The sequence below is a fragment of the Saitoella complicata genome (assembly GCF_001661265.1).
Source record: "Saitoella complicata NRRL Y-17804 unplaced genomic scaffold SAICOscaffold_1, whole genome shotgun sequence".
Lineage (NCBI taxonomy): Eukaryota > Fungi > Ascomycota > Saitoellomycetes > Saitoellales > Saitoellaceae > Saitoella > Saitoella complicata.
Genome location: NW_017566992.1, coordinates 808,119 through 821,765, shown reverse-complemented (window position 1 = coordinate 821,765; position 13,647 = coordinate 808,119). Strand labels below are relative to the sequence as shown.

The following is a 13,647-nucleotide window of genomic DNA, read 5'->3' as shown; positions in this document are numbered from 1 at the left end:
GACGTCGACGCACGGATCCGCACCACCGAGCACACTTAGAGCAGCGACATAGGTTCCGTACGCCGCACTCTATTTCTCGGTATTTATCTGATGGGATCAATGGTTGGTCTTCAGTTCGCTAAAGTTAATTTGGGGGTTCAATGCCTTATTGACGCATCGCAGTATGGGGACAACTCCGGTTCTTCCATGATCGATCGATGAGGGCTGAGCTCGAGCGCAGACTTTGTTAGAATTTGACCTTTTCTGAGGGTTCCAGACCTATATTACTCACTGAAACTTCTCGTTCTCTTTGCACTTGTATCCGAAAGTATCTGCTACACACGCAATGCACCTGGTATCCACCCATTTGTAACGCCAAAGCAAACCTTAACGATCCCAAAAACGCCTGTAATATCATTCAAATGCAAATGCTCGCAACGTCATGCTCTTCTTCCAACCCAAACATCGCTCGCCACGGCATGCCATCCTCTCCCATCCTTCCAAACAGTTCCATCATAACCACCCTCGTCCTCTCACTGAACCGATCCGTGTGTTCCCTCCATATGAAACAGATTTGCCTGAAATATCTATCCGTACACAAACCTTTCAAGGGGCAATGGCTGAGGGTGACCAAGAACGCCGTCACGCTCTCAAACAATGCACCGTTGATGGAGGCTTCCTGCTGGAACTCACGCGGTGGAAGAGATATCGTCCTGCTTCCCCGACCAGAGGAAGAAGAACGCCAGATCCCCGTGGATAAAGGGTCTTCTTTCCAATCTCGAGCGTTGTCGTTCACAGATCTCCAAAACCGTGAATACGCGCTCCTGATAACATGATCCGACGAAACCGGTATCGAGGTCCATTCTGATGACAGGGGTTTAAAGCCATGTAGCTCCATCGCGTCATCCTTAACCCACCAGTTAAGAACCAACCATGCTGCATGAAAGTATCCATCCACATGATCGCGTATGATGGATATTATTTCAGCACATGCCGGGTGGTATGAACACCAATGCACAATGCGTAATACCACCTCCAATAGATCGTACGTGCGAGCGATACGTAGCAGAATCTCTTTTGACACAGCACCTTCAACAGTCATATTCTCCCTTCGCAAGATTGCAGACGTCCAGGGTTGTATGTGGTACAAAATGTCTGCTATGTCGACCAGGACCTCGCGCAGGTAGTCGGGCGACTTGCTAGGGTGCAGAGACTGAAGAACACCGGTATAGACCTCGCGTAAAGCTCCAAGCATAGGAGGAATATACACCACGGCCTCCGGACGCAGGTAGGGGCATATGATGGCCCTCACCACAAGGCTCCGAAGATACTCTAGTTGAACATCCCGAACCTCGTCCTCCTTCAAAAGAGCCGCAAGGAAAATGATGAATGGCTTGTCCGATTCACATGCCACAAGCACATCCTCGCACCGCGTCTTGATCTTGTCATGAATGACGTCCTGCACGAAACCCTTTGTGATATCCTGTCCGGCATAGACACGAAGGCGCTGGATATCGTATGCAGCATGTTCGGGTGGCTGCGGGAAGTGCTCCGCGTTGAGGAACCAGACAAGATCAGGTAAGCAGCGTTCGGTCACAAAAGTACTGCAAAACTGGAGCACGTTTCCAACGACTTGTTGCACCAATGCGATATACTCTGTAAGGTCGCCTGAAGATTTAGCTACGGTCAACTGAGCATAGTGCTCACGGAGAGCGCGGAAGAGAGTGGCGAGAAGAGCGGTGTACATAGACTTCATCTCTTCCTTGTCGGTCTTACCCATGCTCTCTAGAATGCTCGACAGAAGAGCACCCCGGGCAGAGCGCAACTCCTCCGCAGAGATGGAGTACGACCCGTCAAGCTGCCGAACAAAAGGAGGGTTGCTGACAAGGTCACCAGACGTGTCTATGCTGAGAAGTGTACTCGTAAAGACATGTTGATCAACTGCCAGCCCTGGCTCGACTATGCTCGAAATCCAGAAGCTCAGGAAAATCATCCGATGCTCATGATAAATCTCAGGTACACACTCCAGGACGGTCGAAAAGAAGATATTGCTGACAGCGCGTTTCCTTGGAACATCCCCCAGACGAGGCCACGCCTCTGCACCTCCTTCAAGATAGCTTACCCAAGTACGCAAATTGTGTTGTACAAGAAGCCGCGCGCAGTATAGCCACGTCTTGACTGTGTCATGGATAGCATTATCAGATACCTCGTTATCGGCACCGAAATAGTTCGACAACATCTGGAAAAGCTGTGGTGACCAAACCTCGTTGACTTGCTTCAGCAGTGCAGAAGCTTCAGACGGGACCACTCCTGCTTCAACCGCAGCAAACTCCTCAAGAAAAGAAACATCTCCATAATCCTGGCTGTCTTCTTCCGGTAGCGGAGCCTGAACGGCGGCAGATAGTGAAGCGGTCGAAGCTGAGCACTGCAGCACATCCCGCAGAAGACCCAGCGCCTGCAGAACCACTGCATCCGGTTGCGAGAACGACGATGCAAAGATATCCGAAGTCGTCGGCTTAATAAGAAGGCACGGCATGACTTCCGGCTTTGACTCACAGAACGTCGACACAAGACCTCTGACACATTTCAAAGCAACGATCATAACATTCTCCAACTGCGTCAGATTGAACCGAACGACTCGATCGCGGGTAGAGGCCTCCCAGGCAGCAACACCCTCTGCAACCAGCCGCGTGTCTCGCTTGATGTTCCGATACTCTTCAGCAGTTTTACGCAAAATCAACTCCAACCAGCCCATACTCTCAGTCAGATCCTCCCCACGCGCAATTCGAAGACGCACCACATGCGACCATGCCTTCACGCTCACGAGACGAGCTTTGCAATGAGCGTTCTCAATGATGACCAGATCCTGCATGCTTTCGATAGGAGGACGGACTTCTTCTGGGGTCGCATAGTATAATGTGATGAGAAGAGCATAGTGGTTCTCCAATGAGATGAAGTCCGCAATGGAGAACTCCTTGTCACTAGCGTACTGCTGTCGCCGATCACCCAACGGAGTAAGACGCGACGCCAGGAGTCGAAGCGCTTTTTTCGCTTGCGGAGTCTCGATAGCCTGAAGCTGACGGAACGCTAGAACAACTACCTTGAGGAAGATATGAAAGCTCGTGTCAGAGGCATCAATCTCCACGCTTGGGTTCACGTCAAGCCTCTGGAGGAACATGGGGAAGTCATGTAGGTCGTGTTCATCAACGCCAGCAAAACCTCGCGCACTGAAGAAGTTGTAGAATAGCACGAGCACATCCTTGCTCGTTTTCCAATTCCATTGCCTGACTAGTGTATGACAACGACCGATGAGAGCACGGTAATAGGGCTCAAGCGCAGCCGCTTTTAGAGACAGATCCCCCTTGCCGAAGAAGTCGTTTAACAAGCTTACCAGATAAGACCAATTGGACGTGCCAGGTGGTGGGCCTGTTACGCCGAGATCGCTGAACTGGTACAGAGGGCATATGTTGGCAATGGTGAACCAAGCACGTTCACGTAAGCGCCACTCGTTCCCAGCAGCAGCTTCAACCTTGGTCTCGACATGCAGTATGTCATTAAGTAGGTCCCAAAAAGCTGGCAAGGTACCGCGAGCAAAGGTCTGACAGTCATCAAACACATGAATCACAGTTAGCCATAGCTGTAGGGGCAAGGTATCTCCAGCAACAGATGTGGCATTAGAGGAACGGAGCCTGCGTAATATGTTCTGGACTTCATTCATGCCTGATGTAAGAAGCAGCTGAAGGAGGTGCCGGCCAAAGCGGTCAAGCGCTCTCTCCGCACCAAGCGAAATGGGACAATCACTATCGTGAGAAGACAACCTTGAAAGCTGGTAACTCCATACCAGGCAGAATTGGAGAAATTGTAAACCAGTACGGTGTGCAGAGAGTTGATAATCGACTCTATCTGCGAATACCGATGTGAGGATACGGTCCAAAGCTGACTCAACTGAGCGAAGGAGGGCCTGGCCAAAGGTGGCTACCTCTTCAGAACGAGCCATAGATAGGCGTGTGCCGATATATTTGGCCACGAAACGCAGGAAGGGTTCGGCTTCGGTTGCCAACTCAGAACGGGACTCAAGCAACGAGTCGACAAGGAACCTGAATCCGATTTCGAACCGGGCAGCAACGGAAGCTGTAGAGTCATACATGTCGTATACCTCGTCGCCAAACGTGACATGTCCTGCTGATAGTGACCGATCATTTGGCTTACAGTGAGCGGTCAGCGCCTCGTGAAGCTCGCCACTACCAACGAAGGAGGTGGGATCAAGGCGTGTACCAACTTTGACCGGAAGAACGTCAAAGGTAATCGAGAAGGTCTGGTTGGTGAACCAGTAATCGTTTAAAGCTAGTTGACGCACAGATATAGCTGTGGCAGGGTCTTGAGCTATGACTGGGACAGAAGGCTCGAAACGAGTCGATCCGCGGTCAGGTTTAGGTAACCTCATGCCGTCGAACTGATGAATGTCGCGGCGCTCCGCCTGAACTTTCTTCCTTACTCGACGCTTTGGTATAGGTGCAACGACAACGACAGCAGCAGCTCGAGCAATAGCATGGTCTGGAAGAGTGGCTTGAGTCGACATAGCGGGATGTCCCGCAACAAAAGGCGGCGCTGGAGGTCCCATGGCATCAGGAGGTCCGGCTGGCGATGCAGTGGCAAGCCACTTACTGACCTTCTCAATATTGTTGAGCCTTGCTTGGGGTCGAGGATGGTGTTGGGTAAATTTGCGAGGTCTAATGGCATATTCACCAGATTCGTGTTCCAATTGAGCAGGTTGCATGCTCTTCTGCAAGCGGGGTTGAGGTATGGGTGAAGGACGTCGGACGCCAGGCTCCTGTCGATTGATACCGACGTCTACCACCGTTGCATGCGCTTCCATTTGATCCGAGTCGATGCCGTCGTCCAGTGGGTGGAAGGGCAACTGCGCCTGCCGAGCCCGCGCAGGGACTACAACTTGACGGCGCTGGACAAGATCATTCTCCATGACGGATTTAGCAACCTCAGGTCGCGAAAGAGTCCCAGTTGCATTGGCGTCCTGCCAGTCAGGACGGCTCAAACGTCCTTCCTTCCACTGTCGCAGGACGTGAAGGACTGACTCCTGTTCGTCCCCATCGGTAAATCGAAACTGCTTGCCTCTTAGTGTAGTCCGGCCTTGATCCTTGCGCTTCGCTGCGACACGCTTGGCGATCTTCATAAAGGGAGGGGGTGACCGCCCAGTTTCCTCAATATGCCTCGCACAGGCGTCAACGATACTAAACGCCGGCGTTCTAGATCTTCGTCTCTTTTGCGTCACATCCTTCGAGCCCCTTGAAAGATGACTAGCATGCCGAGACTTCTCATTCTTTGAAGACTTGCGGGAGAAGCCATGGTCTTGGAGCTTGTTGAACTGTTTCTTCGGTGCGGAACGTTTCGGTCCAGATCCTGACTTCCTGGACTGCGTCGAACGACGTTGTGTAGGCTTCACCCACATATTGTCAATAATGTCTTCTTCCATCATACTATCATCGTCGTCCAGCACAATGGGTTCCGGAAGCACCCTTCTCGGAGTTTGGGCAGACCGAGAAGCAGCGGTCACTACCAAACGTGCAGTGGTAACAGAGACGTTGTCATCATCTCCACTGTCCTCGCCACCCCCAAATACAGCCTGAAGCCTGCCTGCCAAGCCGGTACCAGTCTTTCTCTTCGCCACACCCTTCCCATGAGATCTTTCCACCCTCTCTGCTGCTGCCTTTCGCTCCCGTGCAGCCTTTGCTTCCGCTTCCTTCTGCTTCTCGTCCAATTTCAGGAACGACGGAGGCAGTACTCCACGGAGTCTCCGTTTGAGCTTCTCAATCTCCCGCTCTGCTTTTTCTCTGTCGGTGGAATCGTTCTGAGATTCGGATTCGGATTCAGATCCAGAAGAGGAGCTCGGAATGTGAATATGCGATGCTTCTCGGGATTGACGACGAGGCCGAGGAGTGACTTGCATCTCTTCATTATCAGACGATGCGAGGATGCGTAGTGATCGGCGTGCCGTGCTTACATGGGTTGTTGCTGATGACATTTGCGGAGTAGGAAGCGACCGAACGGGTGTAACACCTCCGTCCCTTGAGGGCTGTTGTCGATTTTGTTGCAGCTCTTTATGCACGGCATTGATGATTTTGTCATATTTTGTCGGTTTGATGAACTTGGGAACATTGTCGCCTGTCTTCCGTCTCTTATACGTGCGCATCGGCACCCTTGCATCACCTTTTAACACATTCGCCGGCGACGGCAAATCTTCCTCGTCGTCCTCTCCCCGTGGTGACTTTGACCCCGTAGCCCGTTGCATACGTTCCACACGTTCCCGCCGCACCCGATCTCGTTCAACATACTGTGAGTCATCCTCTTCCAGAAGTTCTTCCATCACCACATCTTCAACATCCTCCGCTGGGACAGTGAACTGCGAATCGGCCTCAGGCGCTGGTAAACCTGCAACTCGAACCGGCTTTAGACCGCGTTGACGGAATTCTTGTCGATGGCGGGCTAGCTCAACCATGTAAGGGTGTAGCTGTTCAGGTTTTCGAGCACGGAATGTTCGGCGAGGTGGTGTCGGGTCTGTTGGGACGGGTGGAGGTGCCACGACTGTCGCCGGCGTCAACGAGGGTGACATCGTTTGCGCAGTATCGATCACGATTGGCGGTGGAAGCACGATCTGTGGCAGGCTAGATGAAGGCGTCGATGTCGCACTGCCAGGCGCAGGATGAGGATTCTCGAGTGTCTGTGTAGTCTCTCTGTCCTCCTCAGGCCCCCTGATACTCTGCGACGAAAACAGTTCAGTCTCTCCACGCTCTTCCACTGCTTTGTCCTCACGCAAATCATCGTCAAACGCTTCGATCACAAGAGGCGGCGAGGACGGTGGATCGAAGATGTCTCGAGTTGAATCAGAAGGCGGGGCTTGCGTTACAGGTTGTGACAGAGGCTCATTGACCATAGAAACGTCTTCCATAACTTCGTCTTCCTCCACAGCAGGTTGCGGGGTGGCCGTAAGATTCGTCGAACGCAACACCGTTCCCCCCTCGCCCACTCCTGCCAGCCCGCGCACCTCCTCCTTACCATGAACAACCGAATCCAGCGGAGATGACGCATCCAATTTGCCAGAAAGGCCTTCACCTCCCTCCTTCGGCCCACTAGCCCTCGGTGTCACCGCGTCACCCTCGAACCACCACTCCTCCCCCTCAAACTCATCGTCCGACGGCGGAACTTCCGAGGTTGCTGGACTATGACTTCGAGGTCGACTTCCGCGCGTTTCTTGGTTCATTTCATGATCGAATTTGCTTGATATTGGTCGTTATTGATCTGTGACGTTTGACTGGTGGTTCTTTGCAGTTAGGAGACGCGCCGAAATTAATGCAAATGTAATCGCGCGCGCGCATTTAATAACAGGTTATTGTACAAATATTTAAATATCCATAGATCTCTGTTAGGAAGATATGGAGGAGTCTGCGTTCGTGGAGTATACTTCTTGAAAGCATTGCCATAGTTTTTCCGTTTCATTCCAAGGTGTGACACAATTCTTCCTTCCCGTGCCAGATGATCAGTATCAGCTTCATCATCATTCATATTTTGTCATGACATGCCGTGTTCCTCCCCTTTATTCTCATTCATTCAACAGGTAACCCAGGTATAGATCAAGAAACCACCTTCAGATAGTCCACGACTTTCTCACAACCGCGCCCTAACCCTCACATCCTCCCCGCTTTGCTCTCCCACCACACTCCCCAAAACCCTGTCAAACTCAGCCAAGAACCCCTCAATCATCGTCCTCTCATAAACACTCTCATCAAACCCAACAGCAACAGTCAGCTCACCCCTGAACCTCCAGATCTCACCTAGAATTTCGGCGGAACGGACGCGGACGCCCATGCGGAGCGCGGTGATCTCCAAGACCAGCGGGGAGGAGGAGGTGGAGGATTGGACAGGATATGTGGAAGGAAGGACATGATCCAAATTTCCCACTACAGAGCAATTCATACTCTGTCCCAGCGGCATCGACGAGAACTCCCCCTGTTCCTCCCCACCCTCCTTCACCTTCCCTTTCTCAGCCGGAGGTAGTCCTCTCGCAGCCCGTAACCGCTCCCCAGACCGTAGATAGCTGTTCAAGACCAACCGCTCCTGGCTCTTGAAGTGATCCCGGAATTGCTTCCCAACTAACTTCGCTCGTGCCAGCACCACCTCCTTCACCTCCCTCCCCTTCGTCCCCTTCTTGAGTGGGATGGCAGGAACAACGATACTCGCAAACGACAACATAATACTCGACTCCGGATTTTCGCTTCTCTCCCCGCCGAGAAAGGGCCTTATATTGAATGGAAACCCAATCTGACACGCATCCGCCTTCCGCGCTGCCTCCTCTCCCACGTAATTACTGATAGTCGTCCCAACAATCGCATATATCAAATTTCCCATGCTGACCCCACCCTCCCTCGCAACCTTCACCAATCTCCTTACATTGTCCTGACCGACAACCAAGACAGGCCACCTCGAAATCGGCTGTACTGCCACAGGAGGAAGAAGACGGCGTGTTGGGAGTGGGATGGAGCGTGTAGAGCGTTCACGGCGCGTGCGGAGATCGTACATGACTTTCTGAGCTGCCCACCAGAAGCGGCGGCGACCGGGGCCCCAATTGTTGCAGCTTGGTGGAAGTGGGGGGTAGGAGTCTTCCAGTGCTGGCGTCAAGCGACGAGAAGGTGGGTGTTCGGACTCAATCGCGGTAGTTGATTGAGGGGAGGCAAGTAGTCGAAAAAAGTCAGCGAGGAGATGAGTTGCGGAGACTCCATCCGAAACGCAATGCGCCATATGAAAGCACACCGCCCACTCCCCCTCCCCGAGTTGTAGTAGGAATACCCTCGACAAGCATGTCTCTTGTTGTAGCCACTTCCGCCGCCCGTTCAATAGTCGTGTCTCGACCCAATCTTCCACATTATTTTGGATGGTACCGGGAATGCGATGGAAGGTTTTCCGTGCACGTTCAGCAGCGTGTCTCGGACCGGGGTAGACGAAGTGGAGGTCTTCGGGGACGGGCATCATACTTGGTGGGATATTGGCCGGCAATCCAGCTGTACTCATATCTGGTGCTGAGGTAGCTGTGACGCTGTCAAGGAGAGGGTGAAGAATGCGTAGTTCGGTCCATGTGCGGAGAAGATTTGTTTCGGATAGGACCGTGGAGGTGGAAGACGAGGGGACGGTGAATTTAGCGAGAGTGAAGACGTCGGAGACGCCTTTCATGCGTGCATTGGCGTCAAAGCCTCCTACAAACCAGGCTCATTGTCAGTTCGTGTGTCGATAAAGTGCAGAGAAGAGACCGGGGAGGGGGGCAAACCTTCGAGAAGGCCAAGTTTGCGTTCGTAGAACCCGTCAGGACGTTGATTCCAGGCATGATAGGACCGATTGAATCGTTCCAAGAAAGAGAGAACAGGAGGTTCCGAGGTCATGAAGATCAGGCGAGAGGAGGGGTGTGGCTCGGATCTTGTTGCCGGAGAATTTAGAGTTGCGCTTGTAACGACGACATCATCGAGGACCATCATGATCCATGAACGGGAAGAGAAAAGTGAAGGACATCATTTTGAAAAGAAAATCGAACAAAATGCAATTGAGCTCTTTGACATTCATGGTCAACAGATCACCCGACCTGCGCCCCAGCCGGTGCTAAGATAAGCTTAACCGATCCGACATCGTCATATCAAACCTGAACACCAAACACCAACAGGCTGGTCCATTCGTTTTATCCCAATGCCGCGACCAGTTCTTATTCTCGGCACAATCGTTCACTCCCTTTCCTTGACCAGCCTCGAAATCCTCGAAAATGCCGCAATGGCCGTCGACGCAACCGGCCGAATCGCGTTCCTCGAGCGAGATCTCGCAGAAGAGGAGGTCATGACACGATGGGAAGCCCTTCAAGGTGCTGACATGAATGGAGAAGTTGTCCGCTTGAGAGGAGATCAATACCTATTCCCTGGATTCATCGATACGCACATCGTAAGCTCCGCTCTCCTCCGCCAACTCGGATGGATGCTAATGTCCACTGACAGCACGCCCCGCAATATCCAAATGCGGGAATAGGACTCGATCTCCCCCTTCTCGACTGGCTAAATAAATACACCTTTCCGACCGAATCCAAGTTCAGCTCCCAAGACTTCGCTCGCACCATCTATCCCCTCATCGTCCGCGCTACTCTCTGCAACGGGACCACAACAGCAGCATATTACGCCACTATCCACCGTGAAGCTACCAGAGTACTGGCGGAAGTGTGTCAGGAGATGGGACAAAGATCTTTCGTGGGCAAGGTTTGCATGGATGCAAATTCGCCAGATTACTACATCGAGGCATCGGCAGAACAGTCTCTGGCCGACACCAGAGCCGCCATCCAAGACATCCGGTCCCTCGACCCGGAGGGAGTATTGGTACGACCAATCATCACTCCACGCTTCGCGCCCTCATGTACACCCTCCCTCCTCTCCTCCCTTGGCCAACTCTCACTCGAGGAGAACTTGCGGGTACAAACTCACATGTCTGAAAACACCTCCGAACTGGACCTCGTCCGCGATACTTTCCCTGAACAACCTGACTACGCCTCGGTTTACGACGCACACTCTCTCCTCCACGATCGCACGGTTTTGGCACATTGCATCCATTTGAGTCAACGTGAGATCGATTTGATGAAGGCCAGAAGATCGGGAGTGGCGCATTGTCCAACATCGAATTGTGCGTTGGGGAGTGGTATGTGTCAGGTACGACGACTATTGGATGCGGGCATCGAGGTTGGATTGGGGACAGATGTTAGTGGCGGATACTCGGTCTCCATCCTCTCGACAATCCGAGACGCAACTTCCGTCTCCAGACTCGCAGGATTCGTAAACGACGATCGTAAGGATCAGTTGTCATTGTCGGAAGTAATACATCTCGCGACCCTTGGCGGAGCGAAAGTCCTTTCCATCGAAGAGGAAACAGGAAATTTCATCCCTGGAAAATGGTTCGACGCACTACTTGTTGACCTTTCTCCTTCCTCCCGTAGCAACGTCCAGATATTCGACGATGAGGATACAGCGACGAGACTTTCAAAATGGGTGTTCTGTGGGGATGATCGGAATTTGGGGAGGGTGTGGGTTGGGGGGAGGAGTGTTGTGAAAGGTGGGGAGGTGGAGGTGGAGGTGGGGATTACTGGTGGAGAGAAGAAGAGCAAGGAAGTGGTCAATGGGATCTAGATGAAGGGGAGGGTAGGACCAGGGAATGGGCCTTAAGGCGGATACCAACGATACCATACATATATACATACATGAGAAATGAGTTTGGACAGGGACGCGCGAATGAAGTCGAAGTGAGGTTCAATGTCTGGCGGTGAGTTTTGGCTGGGGTCGCGCGGGGGTGCCGGATTTACCCTAAGAACACAAAGCGACGACTTGAAACGCAGAACGGGTCGATGCACTCTTTGACGTATAAATAGTAGAAAAGAACGTTACGTATTGCAAAACCTTCGGGGTCCTCCACCACTATTTCCAGCGATACTGAGTGCGATGAACGCCTTCCGCAACTGTCTTGCTCGACCTTGGTACGTTCGCACCCTTCGTGCTCTTCCGACCTGCTTTGCTGACCGATTTCATCATCAAGAACTTTCCTCTTCTCCGCCTTCTTCTTCAGCCTCGACTTGTACCGCCTGGTTTCTTTCCATTGCTTGAGATGCAGAATGTGATACGCCAAATTTTGTTCTCGGAAACCACTTCCAGCGGACACAATCGACCTTGAACTTCTTCTTCGGCATCTTCCATCGACCAAAGGTGCGTTGTTTATGAGGAATGTATCCACGCACAAAATTATCTGCCTTCATGGCGAGCGATATTTCGGCCTTTCGTTGCGCTTTAAACTCACGATGCTGACCTTTCGAAACTTATCGTTCGGTTTCTTTGCCACAAGGTCTTTTATACCGTGTTTTTCCAGGGATTTCTTCTCCAGATGTCGTTCTTGTCTTGCCGCTGACTTTCTTGAGAAATTTAGGCGACGATCGTCGGAAGGGTGATACGTTTTTTCAACCTTAGCAGGTCATCCGATCGAGTGGCGGAAGGAAACCAGCATTCCTGCGGGCCACATCTCTCTTCTTTAACTTTGCTAAATGACGTTTGAAGAAGGCCATGCCGGAACTCGGGATTGGCAGTATCGTTTGAGGCAATGGCCCGATTGCGTGGCGTGAACGGCGACGGTAATACTACGGCATGAAGTTAGCGACCTAATCCGCATGGAAGAATTACGACAATACCTACTTGGACGCTTTTACTGATTGTATCAATTGCTTTCTAGTCGCTGTTACAGTCGTTTGCACTGTGTGATGCCTGGTGGAAGCGACTTGGGCCACCTTGCATCGAGGTGCTGAAGCCTGGGAAAAAAAACTTTCGTCTGGGAAATCGCCGTAATTTCCCCGTGAAAAAGAAAAGAAAAAGCACAATTAGGTGATCGTTATCCTTGACATCGACACTGACTCACTTTTTCAGCATATTTTCGCGGTGATGGCTCGAGCACGCCCTTTGGAAACATTTTACCACCACACACTCACTTGATACCAATAAGATTCAGGAAGCTCTAATGAGTCTTTTAGGGATCAGGAAACACTTCGGCACTACAAAAATTCCACGAGAAACTCAGGCCCTGTATAACCTGCATCATTGTTACTGCACGAGGTGCAAGCCAACCGGTTCATTCCCGCTGTCTGCCTGAGGGCAGACATATCGAAGGTGCAGACGCACAACAGCCTTGGACCACATGATCGGCTCAGTGAAAATTTCATAAGATCCCACCGAAGTCTCTATCGCCCCGGACTTTACCTTTTATCAACATCACCGCTGGAATGCACGTAAATCCGAATGAAAGACATTGCCCTTCGTGCGGTGTCCGGTTCTGCAGCGCGAATGGTCTAAGTGTCAACCACGAGTATGCTTCCATTTTTTTCGTTCCAAACATCCGATGATCCAAGTTGCTAATACCTTATTCCAGATTGAGTGTGTACAAATGTCTGTCGTGCGACAACGATGTCCCGCCCCAAGTCGCACTCACGGCAGAACAACACAGAGTTACCACGACGCCGAAATCGAAAGCAATGGATCTGTTGACCCACTTGGACGGTTATACGCCGTATGATGATGACGTGCCCGTTCCGCGGTTTACGCCCAGACCCCCGAGGAAGAGTCGAGGCAACATTGTCCCCAATGTTGATGATACAGCCAAACTATCAGGTTCCCAGCTTCGTATTCTAGCCAAAAGGAGCGAACAGGGTAGGAAGAATCGTGGTAAAGGGGGGAAACCTTCCACATTGGGCTTGACGGAGCCTATGAAAAGGTTCGGGTTCAAGGGCCAGGATGGTGTGTAGGATAGAATGTGTTTCTTTTTTCGCTTTCGACTGTTTTCGATGGATGTATCTCAATTGAGATATATAAATCGCTCGCTATGACTGTTACGCCAAGTAAGATATCAACATCCACTGGTTGTTGGAGACAGCTCTGCGTTCTAAACGTACAACCAAACTCACACGTCTAAAAACACGGTTCTACACGCTGCCAACCACAGCTGAAGATTGTTAAATCACTCTGCAGTTGTCCTGATTACTCCAGTGCACGGGTAGAAGAACCAAGAATCGACATTGTCGATCATGAGACTGTTCTGGTGAATGGC

The 13,647-nt window shown here is 51.7% G+C and overlaps 3 protein-coding genes across 3 annotated transcripts; 1 reads left to right on the top strand and 2 right to left on the bottom strand.

Moving 5' to 3' along the window:
- Positions 1–113: 113 nt before the first annotated feature.
- SAICODRAFT_106627 (uncharacterized protein) lies at positions 114–7,313 on the bottom strand. Its single transcript, XM_019165288.1, has 2 exons — positions 272–7,313; positions 114–204 (listed from the first exon to the last, which is right to left on the bottom strand). Exon 1 carries the CDS (start codon positions 7,253–7,255, stop codon positions 398–400), a length of 6,858 nt encoding a protein of 2,285 aa, XP_019027420.1. The 5' UTR covers positions 7,256–7,313; the 3' UTR covers positions 114–204; positions 272–397.
- Positions 7,314–7,429: 116 nt separating this feature from the next.
- Positions 7,430–9,451, bottom strand: SAICODRAFT_63359 (uncharacterized protein). The gene is made up of 2 exons (XM_019169984.1): positions 9,314–9,451; positions 7,430–9,242 (listed from the first exon to the last, which is right to left on the bottom strand). The coding sequence occupies exons 1-2, from the start codon at positions 9,423–9,425 to the stop codon at positions 7,660–7,662; spliced, it is 1,695 nt and encodes a 564-aa protein (XP_019027419.1). The 5' UTR covers positions 9,426–9,451; the 3' UTR covers positions 7,430–7,659.
- Positions 9,452–9,723: 272 nt separating this feature from the next.
- SAICODRAFT_4491 (guanine deaminase) lies at positions 9,724–11,195 on the top strand (the record flags this gene model as incomplete). Its single annotated transcript, XM_019168794.1, has 2 exons — positions 9,724–9,969; positions 10,023–11,195. 2 exons carry the CDS (start codon positions 9,724–9,726, stop codon positions 11,193–11,195), a joined length of 1,419 nt encoding a protein of 472 aa, XP_019027418.1.
- Positions 11,196–13,647: the final 2,452 nt, after the last annotated feature.

Coding starts and splice junctions, on each gene's coding strand:
- SAICODRAFT_106627 (XM_019165288.1), bottom strand. CDS start 7,255: ATGAACCAAGAAACGCGCGGAAGTCGACCTCGAAGTCATAGTCCAGCA.
- SAICODRAFT_63359 (XM_019169984.1), bottom strand. CDS start 9,425: ATGACCTCGGAACCTCCTGTTCTCTCTTTCTTGGAACGATTCAATCGG. Junction 9,243..9,313: donor CAAACTTGGCCTTCTCGAAG/GTTTGCCCCCCT, acceptor CCTGGTTTGTAG/GAGGCTTTGACGCCAATGCA.